General features: G+C 41.9%; 1 protein-coding gene across 1 annotated transcript in view; it reads left to right on the top strand.

Moving 5' to 3' along the window:
* LOC106579751 (procollagen-lysine,2-oxoglutarate 5-dioxygenase 2) overlaps window positions 1–18,771 on the top strand; it is a 128,109-nt gene that overhangs the window by 83,809 nt on the left and 25,529 nt on the right. The window contains exons 9-11 of the mRNA XM_045702853.1: window positions 8,906–9,031; window positions 9,213–9,334; window positions 11,452–11,556. Coding sequence (XP_045558809.1) covers window positions 8,906–9,031; window positions 9,213–9,334; window positions 11,452–11,556 — 353 coding nt within the window. The remainder of the gene's footprint in view (window positions 1–8,905; window positions 9,032–9,212; window positions 9,335–11,451; window positions 11,557–18,771) is intronic.

Below are 18,771 nucleotides of genomic sequence, written 5' to 3'. Positions count from 1 at the left end.
GCAGCAGGACCACTACCTCCGCCTTTGTGCAAGGAGGAGCAGGACAAGCACTGCCAGAGCCCTGCAAAATGACCTCCAGCAGGCCACAAATGTGCATGTGTCTGCTCAAAACGGTCAGAAACAGACTCCATGAGGGTGGTATGAGGGCCCGACGTCCACAGGTGGGGGTTGTGCTTACAGCCCAACACCGTGCAGGACGTTTGGCATTTGCCAGAGAACACCAAGATTGGCAAATTCGCCACTGGCGCCCTGTGCTCTTTACAGATGAAAGCAGGTTCACACTGAGCACGTGACAGACGTGACAGAGTCTGGAGATGCCGTGGAGAACGTTCTGCTGCCTGCAACATCCTCCAGCATGACCGGTTTGGCGGTGGGTCAGTCATGGTGTGGGGTGGCATTTCTTTGGGGGGCCACACAGCCCTCCATGTGCTCGCCAGAGGTAGCCTGACTGCCATTAGGTACCGAGATGAGATCCTCAGACCCCTTGTGAGACCATATGCTGGTGCGGTTGGCCCTGGGTTCCTCCTAATGCAAGACAATGCTAGACCTCATGTGGCTGGAGTGTGTCAGCAGATCCTGCAAGAGGAAGGCATTGATGCTATGGACTGGCCCGCCCGTTCCCCAGACCTGAATCCAATTGAGCACATCTGGGACATCATGTCTCGCTCCATCCACCAACGCCACGTTGCACCACAGACTGTCCAGGAGTTGGCGGATGCTTTAGTCCAGGTCTGGGAGGAGATCCCTCAGGAGACCATCCGCCACCTCATCAGGAGCATGCCCTGGCGTTGTAGGGAGGTCATACAGGCACGTGGAGGCCACACACACTACTGAGCCTCATTTTGACTTGTTTTAAGGACATTACATCAAAGTTGATTCAGCCTGTAGTGTGGTTTTCCACTTTAATTTTGAGTGTGACGCCAAATCCAGACCTCCATGGGTTGATAAATTGGATTTCCATTGATTATTTTTGTGTGATTTTGTTGTCAGCACATTCAACTATGTAAAGAAAAAAGTATTTAATGAGATTATTTATTTCATTCAGATCTAGGATGTGTTGTTTAAGTGTTCCCTTTATTTTTTTGAGCAGTATATATATATATATATGGAAAAATACACATCCAAACATTTTATTTTTTAACTGTCGGGGACAACCCCAGTCTCTATAGACATATCAGTGGAAGGAGTAAGAACTGTCTCTATAGACATATCAGTGGAAGGAGTAAGAACTGTCTCTGTAGACATATCAGAGGAAGGAGTGACCCCAGTCTCTGTAGACATATCAGTGGAAGGAGTGACCCCAGTCTCTATAGACATATCAGTGGAAGGAGTGACCCCAGTCTCTATAGACATATCAGTGGAAGGAGTAACCCCAGTCTCTATAGACATATCAGTGGAAGGAGTAAGAACTGTCTCTGTAGACATATCAGTGGAAGGAGTAAGAACTGTCTCTGTAGACATATCAGAGGAAGGAGTAAGAACTGTCTCTATAGACATATCAGTGGAAGGAGTAAGAACAGTCTCTGTAGACATATCAGTGGAAGGAGTAAGAACTGTCTCTGTAGACATATCAGTGGAAGGAGTAACAACAGTCTCTGTAGACATATCAGTGGAAGGAGTAACCCCAGTCTCTATAGACATATCAGTGGAAGGAGTAAGACCAGTCTCTATAGACATATCAGTGGAAGGAGTAAGAACAGTCTCTATAGACATATCAGTGGAAGGAGTAAGACCTGTCTCTGTAGACATATCAGTGGAAGGAGTGACCCCAGTCTCTGTAGACATATCAGTGGAAGGAGTAACCCCAGTCTCTATAGACATATCAGTGGAAGGAGTAACCCCAGTCTCTATAGACATATCAGTGGAAGGAGTAACCCCAGTCTCTATAGACATATCAGTGGAAGGAGTAAGAACTGTCTCTATAGACATATCAGTGGAAGGAGTGACCCCAGTCTCTATAGACATATCAGTGGAAGGAGTAAGAACTGTCTCTGTAGACATATCAGTGGAAGGAGTAAGAACTGTCTCTGTAGACATATCAGTGGAAGGAGTAAGAACTGTCTCTGTAGACATATCAGTGGAAGGAGTAAGAACTGTCTCTGTAGACATATCAGTGGAAGGAGTAAGACCAGTCTCTGTAGACATATCAGTGGAAGGAGTAAGCCCAGTCTCTGTAGACATATCAGTGGAAGGAGTAACCCCAGTCTCTGTAGACATATCAGTGGAAGGAGTAAGAACTGTCTCTGTAGACATATCAGTGGAAGGAGTAAGACCAGTCTCTGTAGACATATCAGTGGAAGGAGTAAGAACTGTCTCTATAGACATATCAGTGGAAGGAGTAACCCCAGTCTCTATAGACATATCAGTGGAAGGAGTAAGAACTGTCTCTATAGACATATCAGTGGAAGGAGTAAGAACTGTCTCTGTAGACATATCAGTGGAAGGAGTAAGAACTGTCTCTGTAGACATATCAGTGGAAGGAGTAAGAACTGTCTCTGTAGACATATCAGTGGAAGGAGTAACCCCAGTCTCTATAGACATATCAGTGGAAGGAGTAAGAACTGTCTCTGTAGACATATCAGTGGAAGGAGTAAGAACTGTCTCTATAGACATATCAGTGGAAGGAGTAAGAACTGTCTCTATAGACATATCAGTGGAAGGAGTAAGAACTGTCTCTGTAGACATATCAGTGGAAGGAGTAAGCACAGTCTCTATAGACATATCAGTGGAAGGAGTAAGAACTGTCTCTATAGACATATCAGTGGAAGGAGTAACCCCAGTCTCTATAGACATATCAGTGGAAGGAGTAAGAACTGTCTCTATAGACATATCAGTGGAAGGAGTAACCCCAGTCTCTATAGACATATCAGTGGAAGGAGTAAGAACTGTCTCTGTAGACATATCAGTGGAAGGAGTAAGAACTGTCTCTATAGACATATCAGTGGAAGGAGTAAGAACTGTCTCTATAGACATATCAGTGGAAGGAGTAACCCCAGTCTCTATAGACATATCAGTGGAAGGAGTAACCCCAGTCTCTATAGACATATCAGTGGAAGGAGTAACCCCAGTCTCTATAGACATATCAGTGGAAGGAGTAAGAACTGTCTCTGTAGACATATCAGTGGAAGGAGTAAGAACTGTCTCTGTAGACATATCAGTGGAAGGAGTAAGAACTGTCTCTGTAGACATATCAGTGGAAGGAGTAAGAACTGTCTCTGTAGACATATCAGTGGAAGGAGTAAGAACTGTCTCTGTAGACATATCAGTGGAAGGAGTGACCCCAGTCTCTATAGACATATCAGTGGAAGGAGTAAGACCAGTCTCTGTAGACATATCAGTGGAAGGAGTAAGAACTGTCTCTGTAGACATATCAGTGGAAGGAGTAAGAACAGTCTCTATAGACATATCAGTGGAAGGAGTAAGCCCAGTCTCTATAGACATATCAGTGGAAGGAGTAAGCACAGTCTCTATAGACATATCAGTGGAAGGAGTGAACCAGTCTCTATAGACATATCAGTGGAAGGAGTAAGAACTGTCTCTATAGACATATCAGTGGAAGGAGTAAGAACTGTCTCTGTAGACATATCAGTGGAAGGAGTAAGAACTGTCTCTGTAGACATATCAGTGGAAGGAGTAACCCCAGTCTCTATAGACATATCAGTGGAAGGAGTAAGAACTGTCTCTATAGACATATCAGTGGAAGGAGTAAGACACAGTCTCTGTAGACATATCAGTGGAAGGAGTAAGACCTAGTCTCTATAGACATATCAGTGGAAGGAGTAACCCCAGTCTCTATAGACATATCAGTGGAAGGAGTAAGAACTGTCTCTGTAGACATATCAGTGGAAGGAGTAAGAACTGTCTCTGTAGACATATCAGTGGAAGGAGTAAGAACTGTCTCTGTAGACATATCAGTGGAAGGAGTAACCCCAGTCTCTATAGACATATCAGTGGAAGGAGTAACCCCAGTCTCTATAGACATATCAGTGGAAGGAGTAAGAACAGTCTCTGTAGACATATCAGTGGAAGGAGTAACCCCAGTCTCTATAGACATATCAGTGGAAGGAGTGACCCCAGTCTCTATAGACATATCAGTGGAAGGAGTAAGAACTGTCTCTATAGACATATCAGTGGAAGGAGTAAGACACAGTCTCTATAGACATATCAGTGGAAGGAGTAAGAACTGTCTCTGTAGACATATCAGTGGAAGGAGTAAGAACAGTCTCTGTAGACATATCAGTGGAAGGAGTAAGAACTGTCTCTGTAGACATATCAGTGGAAGGAGTAAGCACAGTCTCTATAGACATATCAGTGGAAGGAGTAAGAACTGTCTCTGTAGACATATCAGTGGAAGGAGTAAGAACTGTCTCTGTAGACATATCAGTGGAAGGAGTAAGAACTGTCTCTGTAGACATATCAGTGGAAGGAGTAAGAACTGTCTCTGTAGACATATCAGTGGAAGGAGTAACCCCAGTCTCTATAGACATATCAGTGGAAGGAGTGACCCCAGTCTCTATAGACATATCAGTGGAAGGAGTAACCCCAGTCTCTATAGACATATCAGTGGAAGGAGTAAGAACTGTCTCTATAGACATATCAGTGGAAGGAGTAAGAACTGTCTCTGTAGACATATCAGTGGAAGGAGTAAGAACTGTCTCTGTAGAGGAGTAACAGCTCTAGACATATCAGTGGAAGGAGTAAGAACTGTCTCTGTAGACATATCAGTGGAAGGAGTAAGAACAGTCTCTATAGACATATCAGTGGAAGGAGTGACCACTGTCTCTATAGACATATCAGTGGAAGGAGTGACCCCAGTCTCTATAGACATATCAGTGGAAGGAGTAAGAACTGTCTCTGTAGACATATCAGTGGAAGGAGTAAGAACTGTCTCTGTAGACATATCAGTGGAAGGAGTAAGAACTGTCTCTGTAGACATATCAGTGGAAGGAGTAAGAACTGTCTCTAACAGTGACTGTCTACTTTGTTTTCTGTCTGTCCGTCTCGTCTCCCCTCTTTCGCTCCATTTTTCACTTCATTCAGGGATATAAACATAGACATGGGGAATGGTTAGAAGCTTGGATGGTAAACAGAATACATCATCAAGCGCATGTGGATCTGAACACCCCGCTACACCGCTGTCTCCAGAGAGCCTCTATTCCTCCTCAGAGACTTTACTGTGTGAGATCTATGAATGGATGTATTCACTCTGTCTATTTGACTGTGACTGGAGCAAACTCAAACCAACCCAGCTGTATAAATGACATCTTTGGGGAGAATCTCTAGAAGACGTCTTCAATGAACCATCCACTGCCATTGAATATGATGAACGGACAAATCCTCAGAAATCCTGCCTCTCATTTGCTTGATAATGGGCAGGGTATTGGAAGCTGAGGGTAAGCAGTAATATTTCACACTGCTGTGCTATTTAGAGGCATATTTACTGGACCATACTGAAGGTTGGATGGTTCAGAGAAAGATTTACTGGACTCTGGGACCTGTGTGGAGGTCAGAGGGTCCCAACAGTTTCAACAGAGCGGTTCAAGAACATTGTCCCCGCTGTGTCCTGTGAGTGAGTGATAGCGAGGGAGAGAGAGAGAGAGAGAGATGCCCTGGCCGTATGTGAGGGATAAGGGGTAAGCTCAGGTCACTTCGTGCCCTGTCCCAGGCCGGGCCTCCTTGCTATGTATACTGTGGTTTTGGGACAGGGCCTAGGTCCTAGCAGCACAAAGACACATTGTTGTTGCTGACCCTCTAACGTCTGAAGGCTTGGTCTCTGTAGGCGGAGCTCTTGTCCTGCCTTCTCCGAGACTCTGCAGGATCCTTCCCTCTCTTTTCCTTTACCTTGTCTTTTCTTCATTTCTTTCTGTCCTCCCTGTCCGTAACAATTTAATAAGGCGCCCTCTGGCTTGGTCACTGGGGTACCACTTCCATCCTTGGAAGTTCTAGAACTCATTAGTGATCACGAAACTCGCAAATTAGATATTTGTTTCATCCCTGTCCGGCTGGCCCAGGCCTGGTCTTTAGCCTGGTCAAGAGGAGGGAGGCCCTGTAGATCTGTGTGGACTGGAGAATCAGAGAGTCATGGGAAACAACTCTCTTCTCTGTCTACTGTCTCTTCAGAGAGGGACAAGCATGCTTACTTACAAGCCCTTAACCAACAGTGCAGTTCAAGAAGAGTTAAGAAAATATTTACCAAATAAACTAAAGTAAAAAATTATTAAAAGTAACAATATAATAATAATAACGAGGCTATATACAGGGGGTACCGGTACCGAGTCAGTGTGGAGGGGTACAGGTTAGTTGAGGTAATTTGTACATGTAGGTAAGGGTGAAGTGACTATGCGTAGATAATAAACAGCGAGTAGCAGCAGTGTAAAAAACAAATGGGAGGGGGGGGTCAATGTAAATAGTCCGGGTAGACATTTGATTAGTTGTTCAGCAGTCTTATGGCTTGCGGGTAGAAGCTGTTAAGGAGCCTTTTGGTCCTAGACTTGGCGCTCCGGTACCGCTTGCCGTGCGGTAGCAGAGAAAACAGTCTATGACTTGGGTGACTGGAGTCTCTGATAATTTTATGGGCTTTCCTCTGACACCGCCTAGTATATAAGTCCTGGATGGCAGGAAGCTTGGCCCCAATGATGTACTGGGCTGTACTCACTAGCCTCTGTAGCGCCTTACGGTCAGAGGCCGAGCAGTTGCCAAACCAGGCGGTGATGCAACCGGTCAGGATGCTCTCGATGGTGCAGCTGTAGAACTATTTGAGGATCTGGGGACCCATGCCAAATCCTTTTTCAGTGTCTTCAGGGAGGCTCCCACTCTCACATCATTTCATTGAGTCTGAACAAACAGACATTGCTCTTCTGTTGTTGTTCTCAATTATAGTTTGATTGTACATGTTGCAGGTGTTGTTGACTTTTAGAACGCGTGTCATTTTCTGTTAGTGTTAGTAAAAGTGAGAAATGATGTTAGTGAATAAAAATACCTAATTGGATGAGTTATTGAAAACAGCGGTAACACTTTATGTGGATATGATCTGCAACAGTGGTCACCAACCTTTTTCTGAGTCGAGATCACTTCCTGAGTCGAAAAGCAAGCTGAGATCTACAGCTCAAATTAGTATTTGTTTTACATTAACCTGACACACAAAGAGTTTTGTAGGAATGAGGTTTGGGCAGTAGGCCTAATAGATTATCACAGCATATTGGCTTATATGATTGGCTTGCCAATATTGTTAATCAGACCATATTATATTTCAAAACTCGAGCTTTGATGACAAAATGGATCAGTTGGTTTAGCACTTGCGGACTGACGGTACCTGCATCTGATGGTCAACAAGGTCAAATCACGACGTCAGTGATCTTCAGGTCGAAAAGTCGGAGCTCTAGAAAGATGCCAGAGTTTCCGACTTGGAATTCTATTTTAAGAATAAAACGCAAGGCTGTCGATACTTGGCTACTGATTCATTGCAGCTGCAGTCCGAGCGGAAGTAGGGAGAAGCGCGTTTTGTTATAGTGTTGAATTAAAAACATTGACAGCGCTGAATATAAACTTAAACATGAACTCAGTCATAAAAACAGCAGCTCTTTGCTGTGTTCGTTGACAGTTATTAAATCTTACGTAGGCTAGCAGCCTATTAAACTTGTCTGTGGTCAGGGTCATGGAAGCTCTGTAGCCACTGAGCTATCGGATTCTGCAGCACAGTAGGTGCACTCGGTTTAGTCACAGATTTGCCGGTCTGCCGTGTAGGGGGAGTTTGTCTCATGGGAACACTTTGTTTACCCGGTACGCAGGACTTTTGAATCAAGTGCACCTTCCGTCAACAGCTCAACAAGATTTTTTTTAAAAGGAGTGCAAGCCTTTATCGTTCGTTGGATTTTCTAAAGAAATATTTGGTGATCGACTAGGAATTATTTTTATTTTACTTTTATTTAACCAGGTAGGCCAGTTGAGAACAAGTTCTCATTTACATCTGCGACCTGGCCAAGATAAAGCAAAGCAGTGTGACACAAAACAACAACACAGAGTTACGCATAGGAATAAACAAACGTACAGTCAATAACACAGTAGGAAAAAGTCTACATGCAGTGTGTGCAAATGGAGTAAGGAGGTAAGGCAATAAATAGGCCATAGTAGTGAAGTAATTACAATTTAGCAAATTAACACTGGAGTGATAGATGTGCAGATGATGATGTGCAAGTAGAGATACTGGTGTGCAAAAGAGCAGAAAAAGTAAATAAAATAATATGGGGATGAGGTAGGTAGTTGGATGGGCTATTTACAGATGGGCTGTGTACAGCTGCAGTGATCTGTGAGCTGCTCAGACAGCTGATGCTTAAAGTTAGTGAGGGAGATATTTCTCCCGCGGAGCAAATCAAACCACCCGCGGGCCAAATAAAACCACTCGCGGACCAAATCAAACCACCCGCGGACCAAATCAAACCACCCGCGGACCAAATCAAACCACCCGCGGACCAAATCAAACCACCCGCGGACCAAATCAAACCACCCGGGGCCAAATCAAACCACCCGCAGGCCTAATCAAACCACCCGCAGGTCAAATAAAACCACCCGCGGGTCAAATCAAACCACCCGCGGGTCAAATCAAACCACCCGCGGGTCAAATCAAACCACCCGCGGGCCAAATAAAACCACCCGTGGACAAAATCAAACCACCCGCGGGTCGAAATCAAACCACCCGCGGGTCAAATCAAATCAACCAGTCATGTTGGGGAATCCTACCTTAACCTTAACCTTTATTCTAACCCTAATCTTAACAAGCAGTTGCTTATCAACAGATTTGTTGACAGAAAATTCTGACCATCCAAATAAAATGTGACCAGAACAGATTTTCATTACTGCAATGTGTTTGGTAAGTGTTGTTTAATAACAGTATGTCTTGTATCAACAGGACTATCCCACTGTGATGGTTGGAGTGTTCATCGAACAGCCCACTCCTTTCCTCTCTCAATTCTTCCAGAGACTTGTGACCCTCGACTACCCCAAACATAAACTTAACGTCTTCGTTCATAACAACGTGAGTACGGAGTATCTGCAGCTGGACCTTGGCTCTGGATCGACTCAATATGGCAGAGTGCAAGACACAGCTTCCAACCACATCCTCTTCTCTCTCTCTCAGCTCTCTATAATTTAACTGTAATATTAGTAATAATTCTCTGTCTCTCGGTTTCTCGTTCTCTCGCTCTCTCTCTCTGTAGGAGGTTTACCATGAAAGACACATCCAGAAGTTTTGGGAGGAAAATAAAGATGTGTTCAACAGCTTCAAGGTTGTGGGTCCGGAGGAGAACTTGAGCCAAGGAGAGGCCAGGAACATGGGCATGTACGTACGCTACCCAAACCTGTGTGTATGTGTGATTTATCTAGTTGTGTGTGTCCCCGTCTCTCTTCCCTAAACCTTCCACCCTCTCCTCACCTCAGAGAGACTAGGGCCCCTAAACCTTCCCCCATCACCTCACCTCAGAGAGACTAGGGCCCCTAAACCTTCCCCCCTCACCTCACCTCAGAGAGACTAGGGCCCCTAAACCTTCCCCCATCACCTCACCTCAGAGAGACTAGGGCCCCTAAACCTTCCCCCATCACCTCACCTCAGAGAGACTAGGGCCCCTAAACCTTCCCCCCTCACCTCACCTCAGAGAGACTAGGGCCCCTAAACCTTCCCCCCTCACTTCAGAGAGACTAGGGCCCCTAAACCTTCCCCCCTCATCTCACCTCAGAGAGACTAGGGCCCCTAAACCTTCCCCCTCACCTCACCTCAGAGAGACTAGGGCCCCTAAACCTTCCCCCCTCACTTCAGAGAGACTAGGGCCCCTAAACCTCCCCCCCTACCTCACCTCAGAGAGACTAGGGCCCCTAAACCTTCCCCCTTCACTTCAGAGAGACTAGGGCCCCTAAACCTTCCCCCTCATTTCAGAGAGACTAGGGCCCCTAAACCTTCACCCCTCACTTCAGAGAGACTAGGGCACCTAAACCTTCCCCCCTCACCTCAGAGCGACTAGGGCCCCTAAACCTTCCCCCTCTCACCTCAGAGAGAGTAGGGCCCCTAAACCTTCCCCCCTCACCTCACCTCAGAGAGACTAGGGCCCCTAAACCTTCCCCCCTCACCTCAGAGAGAGTAGGGCCCCTAAAACTTCCCCCTCACCTCAGAGAGAGTAGGGCCCCTAAACCTTCCCCCCTCACCTCAGAGAGACTAGGGCCCCTAAACCTTCCCCCTCACCTCACCTCAGAGCGACTAGGGCCCCTAAACCTTCCCCCTCACCTCACCTCAGAGAGACTAGGGCCCCTAAACCTTCCCCCTCACCTCAGAGAGAGTAGGGCCCCTAAACCTTCCCCCTCACCTCACCTCAGAGAGAGTAGGGCCCCTAAACCTTCCCCCTCACCTCACCTCAGAGAGAGTAGGGCCCCTAAACCTTCCCCCCTCACCTCAGAGAGAGTAGGGCCCCTAAACCTTCCCCCCTCACCTCAGAGAGACTAGGGCCCCTAAACCTTCCCCCCTCACCAGGCTAGGTTAGACAACACAAACAGATCTGACACCAGGCTAGGTTAGACAACACAAACAGATCTGACTCCAGGCTAGGTTAGACAACACAAACAGATCTGGCACCAGGCTAGGTTAGACAACACAAACAGATCTGACCCCAGGCTAGGTTAGACAACACAAACAGATCTGACCCCAGGCTAGGTTAGACAACACAAACAGATCTGACTCCAGGCTAGGTTAGACAACACAAACAGATCTGACACCAGGCTAGGTTAACTCATTGAACTATCAGAAAGAGAGCATGCCAATGTTTTAGATCACTAGACAGGACAAGACAGAGTAGGACAGGACAGGATGGGCATGACAGGACAGGGAAGGACGCGATAGGTCGGGACAGGATGGGACAGGGCAGGTCGGGACAGGACGGGAAAAGGGAAGGACGTGGTAGGTTGGGACAGGACAGGGCAGGTCGGGACAGGGCAGATCGGGACAGGGCAGGTCTGTGTGGTCCCCCATTATTCAAAATCCTCTCTAAGGGTTATCAGTGGTCTGTAATCTTCAAATGAATATACAGTACATAAACCTCAATTACACCCTTCATTGAGAACTGAATCTCTGTAGTAAGGAATTAGTAGTGTTTCATTTAGGCTCTAATCATTGGAAACTTGCAAAGTACAGTAGGACTTATGGTAAAGTATATGTTTGATATCTAATCTACCTATCGGTATGTTGTCCGTTGTAATTGATCATTGATCTCTAATTGATCAATCTCCCTATCATTGATTGATTACTCTTGTACATGTCTGGTGCGTAGGGAGTAGGTCCATATGTGATGACTAAATGTATCTCATTTAAGACTTCAAAGTATCTGCTCGGTAGCTCATCAGGCCATCGTTTATATTATAATTATAATTAATCAACGATTGATTAGACTTATTTCCTCCGTGTCTATACCCAAGGGGGCTGTGTCGTAAGGACCCAGGCTGTGACTATTACCTCAGTATGGACGCTGACGTGATGCTCACCAACAGACAGACCCTGAGGATCCTCATCGAGCAGAACAGGTGTGTTACTGTATTTCTGTCTCAGGCCATTTGAACAGGTGTGTTACCGTATTTCTGTCTCAGGTCATTTGAACAGGAACAGGTATGTTATTGTATTTCTGTCTCAGGCCATTTGAAAAGGTGTGTTACCGTATTTCTGTCTCAGGTCATTTGAACAGGAACAGGTATGTTATTGTATTTCTGTCTCAGGCTATTTGAACAGGTGTGTTACTGTATTTCTGTCTCAGGCTATTTGAACAGGTGTGTTACTGTATTTCTGTCTCAGGTCATTTGAAAAGGTGTGTTACTGTATTTCTGTCTCAGGCCATTTGAACAGGTATGTTATTGTATTTCTGTCTCAGGCTATTTGAACATGTGTGTTATTGTATTTCTGTCTCAGGCTATTTGAACAGGTGTGTTACTGTATTTCTGTCTCAGGCCATTTGAAAAGGTGTGTTACTGTATTTCTGTCTCAGGCCATTTGAACAGGTGTGTTACTGTATTTCTGTCTCAGGCCATTTGAACAGGAACAGGTATTTTATTGTATTTATGTCTCAGGCCATTTGAACAAGAGCAGGTATGCTGTTTTTATATTGTTGTGGCCTTTACTCCACAGAGGGATCGTCATAGGGACAGAAATCTCAATGATCTCAAATATGCAATGTTTATGTGCGTTCCGTGGGTAATATAGGACAGGTACGTTACTGTATTATGTGTGTTCCATGGGTAATATAGGACAGGTATGTTACTGTATTATGTGTGTTCCATGGGTAATATAGAACAGGTATGTTACTGTATTATGTGTGTTCCATGGGTAATATAGAACAGGTATGTTACTGTATTATGTGTGTTCCATGGGTAATATAGCACAGGTATGTTACTGTATTATGTATGTTCCATGGGTAATATAGAACAGGTTTGTTACTGTATTATGTGTGTTCCATGGGTAATATAGCACAGGTATGTTACTGTATTATGTATGTTCCATGGGTAATATAGCACAGGTATGTTACTGTATTATGTATGTTCCATGGGTAATATAGAACAGGTTTGTTACTGTATTATGTGTGTTCCATGGGTAATATAGAACAGGTACGTTACTGTATTATGTGTGTTCCATGGGTAATATAGGACAGGTATGTTACTGTATTATGTGTGTTCCATGGGTAATATAGAACAGGTATGTTACTGTATTATGTGTGTTCCATGGGTAATATAGGACAGGTATGTTACTGTATTATGTGTGTTCCATGGGTAATATAGAACAGGTATGTTACTGTATTATGTGTGTTCCATGGGTAATATAGAACAGGTATGTTACTGTATTATGTGTGTTCCATGGGTAATATAGCACAGGTATGTTACTGTATTATGTATGTTCCATGGGTAATATAGCACAGGTATGTTACTGTATTATGTGTGTTCCATGGGTAATATAGAACAGGTATGTTACTGTATTATGTGTGTTCCATGGGTAATATAGAACAGGTATGTTACTGTATTATGTGTGTTCCATGGGTAATATAGCACAGGTATGTTACTGTATTATGTATGTTCCATGGGTAATATAGGACAGGTTTGTTACTGTATTATGTGTGTTCCATGGGTAATATAGAACAGGTATGTTACTGTATTATGTATGTTCCATGGGTAATATAGAACAGGTATGTTACTGTATTATGTGTGTTCCATGGGTAATATAGCACAGGTATGTTACTGTATTATGTGTGTTCCATGGGTAATATAGAACAGGTATGTTACTGTATTATGTGTGTTCCATGGGTAATATAGAACAGGTTCGTTACTGTATTATGTGTGTTCCATGGGTAATATAGCACAGGTATGTTACTGTATTATGTATGTTCCATGGGTAATATAGAACAGGTTTGTTACTGTATTATGTGTGTTCCATGGGTAATATAGAACAGGTATGTTACTGTATTATGTGTGTTCCATGGGTAATATAGAACAGGTTTGTTACTGTATTATGTGTGTTCCATGGGTAATATAGAACAGGTTTGTTACTGTATTATGTGTGTTCCATGGGTAATATAGAACAGGTATGTTACTGTATTATGTGTGTTCCATGGGTAATATAGAACAGGTATGTTACTGTATTATGTGTGTTCCATGGGTAATATAGAACAGGTATGTTACTGTATTATGTGTGTTCCATGGGTAATATAGAACAGGTTTGTTACTGTATTATGTGTGTTCCATGGGTAATATAGCACAGGTATGTTTATATTGTTGTTTGATTATTGTGACGGCTGCTCCATTTAAGTGTAGTGTATCTCATTATATTACTGTTGAAGGTTATATTACTGTTGAAGGGTATATTACTGCTGCAGGTTATATTACTGCTGCAGACTGCTGAAGGTTATATTACTGCTGCAGGTTATATTACTGCTGAAGGTTATATTACTGCTGAAGGTTATATTACTGCTGAAGGTTATATTACTGCTGCAGACTGCTGAAGGTTATATTACTGCTGCAGGTTATATTACTGCTGAAGGTTATATTACTGTTGAAGGTTATATTACTGCTGAAGGTTATATTACTGCTGCAGACTGCTGAAGGTTATATTACTGCTGCAGGTTATATTACTGCTGAAGGTTATATTACTGCTGCAGGTTATATTACTGCTGAAGGTTATATTACTGCTGCAGACTGCTGAAGGTTATATTACTGCTGCAGGTTATATTACTGTTGAAGGGTATATTACTGCTGCAGGTTATATTACTGCTGCAGACTGTTGAAGGTTATATTACTGCTGCAGGTTATATTACTGTTGAAGGTTATATTACTGTTGAAGGTTATATTACTGCTGAAGGTTATATTACTGCTGCAGACTGCTGAAGGTTATATTACTGCTGCAGGTTATATTACTGCTGAAGGTTATATTACTGCTGAAGTTTATATTACTGCTGAGGGTTATATTACTGTTGAAGGTTATATTACTGTTGAAGGTTATATTACTGCTGAGGGTTATATTACTGTTGAAGGTTATATTACTGTTGAAGGTTATATTACTGCTGAAGGTTATATTACTGCTGCAGGTTATATTACTGCTGAAGTTTATATTACTGCTGCAGGTTATATTACTGCTGAAGGTTATATTACTGCTGCAGACTGCTGAAGGTTATATTACTGCTGAAGGTTATATTACTGCTGAAGGATATATTACTGCTGAAGGATATATTACTGCTGAAGGTTATATTACTGCTGAAAGTTATATTACTGCTGCAGGTTATATTACTGCTGCAGGTTATATTACTGCTGAAGGTTATATTACTGCTCCAGGTTATATTACTGCTACAGGTTATATTAGTGCTGCAGGTTATATTACTGCTGAAGGTTATATTACTGCTGCAGGTTATATTACTGCTGAAGGTTATATTACTGCTGCAGGTTATATTACTGCTGAAGGTTATATTACTGCTGAAGGTTATATTACTGCTGAAGATTATATTACTGCTACAGTCTGTTGAAGGTTATATTACTGCTGAAGGTTATATTACTGCTGCAGAGTTATATTACTGTTGAGGGTTATATTACTGATGAAGGTTATATTACTGCTGAAGGTTATATTACTGCTGCAGACTGCTGAAGGTTATATTACTGCTGAAGGTTATATTACTGCTGCAGACTGCTGAAGGTTATATTACTGCTGAAGGTTATATTACTGCTGCAGGTTATATTACTGCTGCAGGTTATATTACTGCTGAAGGTTATATTACTGCTGAGGGTTATATTACTGCTGAAGGTTATATTACTGCTGAAGATTATATTACTGCTGAAGATTATATTACTGCTGAAGGTTATATTACTGCTGCAGGTTATATTACTGCATCAGGTTATATTACTGCTGCAGACTGCTGAAGGTTATATTACTGCTGCAGGTTATATTACTGCTGAAGGTTATATTACTGTTGAAGGTTATATTACTAGTGCAGGTTATATTACTGTTGAAGGTTATATTACTACTGCAGGTTATATTACTGTTGAAGGTTATATTACTGTTGAAGGTTATATTACTGGTGAAGGTTATATTACTGTTGAAGGTTATATTACTGCTGAAGGTTATATTACTGTTGAAGATTATATTACTGTTGAAGGTTATATTACTGCTGCAGACTGCTGAAGGTTATATTACTGTTGAAGGTTATATTACTGTTGAAGGTTATATTACTGCTGAAGGTTATATTACTGTTGAAGGTTATATTACTGCTGAGGGTTATATTACTGTTGAAGGTTATATTACTGCTGAAGTTTATATTACTGCTGCAGGTTATATTACTGCTGCAGACTGCTGAAGGTTATATTACTGCTGAAGGTTATATTACTGCTGAAGGATATATTACTGCTGAAGGTTATATTACTGCTGAAGGTTATATTACTGCTGAAGGTTATATTACTGCTGAAGGTTATATTACTGCTGCAGGTTATATTACTGCTGCAGGTTATAATACTGCTGAAGGTTATATTACTGCTCCAGGTTATATTACTGCTGCAGGTTATATTACTGCTGCAGGTTATATTACTGCTGAAGGTTATATTACTGCTGCAGGTTATATTACTGCTGAAGGTTATATTACTGCTGCAGGTTATATTACTGCTGCAGGTTATATTACTGCTGCAGGTTATATTACTGCTGCAGGTTATATTACTGCTGAAGGTTATATTACTGCTGAAGGTTATATTACTGCTGAGGGTTATATTACTGTTGAAGGTTATATTACTGTTGAAGGTTATATTACCGCTGAAGGTTATATTACTGCTGAAGATTATATTACTGCTGAAGGTTATATTACTGCTGCAGGTTATATTACTGCATCAGGTTATATTACTGCTGCAGACTGCTGAAGGTTATATTACTGCATCAGGTTATATTACTGCTGCAGACTGCTGAAGGTTATATTACTGCTGAAGGTTATATTACTGCTGCAGGTTATATTACTGCTGCAGGTTATATTACTGCTGAAGGTTATATTACTGCTGCAGGTTATATTACTGCTGAAAGTTATATTACTGCTGCAGACTGCTGAAGGTTATATTACTGCTGCAGGTTATATTACTGCTGCAGACTGCTGAAGGTTATATTACTGCTGAAGGTTATATTACTGCTGCAGGTTATATTACTGCTGCAGGTTATATTACTGCTGAAGGTTATATTACTGCTGCAGGTTATATTACTGCTGAAGGTTATATTACTGTTGAAGGTTATATTACTACTGCAGGTTATATTACTGCTGAAGGTTATATTACTGCTGCAGGTTATATTACTGTTGAAGGTTATATTACTGCTGCAGACTGCTGAAGGTTATATTACTGCTGCAGGTTATATTACTGCTGAAGGTTATATTACTGCTGAAGGTTATATTACTGCTGAGGGTTATATTACTGTTGAAGGATATATTACTGTTGAAGGTTATATTACTGCTGAGGGTTATATTACTGTTGAAGGTTATATTACTGTTGAAGGTTATATTACTGTTGAAGGTTATATTACTGTTGAAGGTTATATTACTGTTGAAGGTTATATTACTGCTGAAGTTTATATTACTGCTGCAGGTTATATTACTGCTGCAGACTGCTGAAGGTTATATTACTGCTGAAGGTTATATTACTGCTGAAGGTTATATTACTGCTGAAGGTTATATTACTGCTGAAGGTTATATTACTGCTGAAGGTTATATTACTGTTGAAGGTTATATTACTGCTGCAGGTTATATTACTGCTGAAGGTTATATTACTGCTGCAGGTTATATTACTGCTGCAGGTTATATTACTGCTGCAGGTTATATTACTGCTGAAGGTTATATTACTGCTGCAGGTTATATTACTGCTGAAGGTTATATTACTGCTGCAGGTTATATTACTGCTGCAGGTTATATTACTGCTGAGGGTTATATTACTGCTGAAGGTTATATGACTACTGAAGGTTATATTACTGCTGCAGGTTATATTACTGCATCAGGTTATATTACTGCTGCAGACTGCTGAAGGTTATATTACTGCATCAGGTTATATTACTGCTGCAGACTGCTGAAGGTTATATTACTGATGAAGGTTATATTACTGCTGAGGGTTATATTACTGTTGAGGGTTATATTACTGCTGAAGGTTATATTACTGCTGCAGACTGCTGAAAGTTATATTACTGCTGAAGGTTATATTACTGCTGCAGGTTATATTACTGCTGCAGGTTATATTACTGCTGAAGGTTATATTACTGCTGAAGGTTATATTACTGCTGAGGGTTATATTACTGCTGCAGGTTATATTACTGTTGAAGGTTATATTACTGCTGAAGGTTATATTACTGCTGAGGGTTATATTACTGCTGAAGGTTATATTACTGCTGAAGGTTATATTACTGCTGAAGATTATATTACTGCTGAAGGTTATATTACTGCTGCAGGTTATATTACTGCATCAGGTTATATTACTGCTGCAGACTGCTGAAGGTTATATTACTGCTGCAGGTTATATTACTGCTGAAGGTTATATTACTGCTGCAGGTTATATTACTGCTGTAGGTTATATTACTGCTGCAGACTGCTGAAGGTTATATTACTGCTGCAGGCTGCTGAAGGTTATATTACTGCTGAAGGTGATATTACTGTTGAAGGTTATATTACTGCTGAAGGTGATATTACTGCTGAAGGTTATATTACTGCTACAGGTTATATTACTGCTGCAGGTATATTACTGCTGCAGGTTATATTACTGCTGAAGGTTATTACTGCTGAAGGTGATATTACTGCTGAAGGTTATATTACTGCTGCAGGTTATATTACTGCTGCAGACTGCTGAAGGTTATATTACTGCTGAAGGTTATATTACTGCTGCAGGTTATATTACTGCTGCAGGTTATATTACTGCTGAAGGTTATATTACTGCTGCAGGTTATATTACTGCTGAAGGTTATATTACTGTTGAAGGTTATATTACTACTGCAGGTTATATTACTGTTGAAGGTTATATTACTACTGCAGGTTATATTACTGTTGAAGGTTATCTTACTGCTGCAGACTGCTGAAGGTTATATTACTGCTGCAGGTTATATTACTGCTGAAGGTTATATTACTGCTGAAGGTTATATTACTGCTGAGGGTTATATTACTGTTGAAAGATATATTACTGTTGAAGGTTATATTACTGCTGAGGGTTATATTACTGTTGAAGGTTATATTACTGTTGAAGGTTATATTACTGCTGCAGGTTATATTA

The sequence above is a fragment of the Salmo salar genome, chromosome ssa19 (genome assembly GCF_905237065.1).
Source record: "Salmo salar chromosome ssa19, Ssal_v3.1, whole genome shotgun sequence".
In the NCBI taxonomy this organism is placed as follows: domain Eukaryota; kingdom Metazoa; phylum Chordata; class Actinopteri; order Salmoniformes; family Salmonidae; genus Salmo; species Salmo salar.
This window is presented reverse-complemented; position numbering and strand designations above follow the sequence as displayed.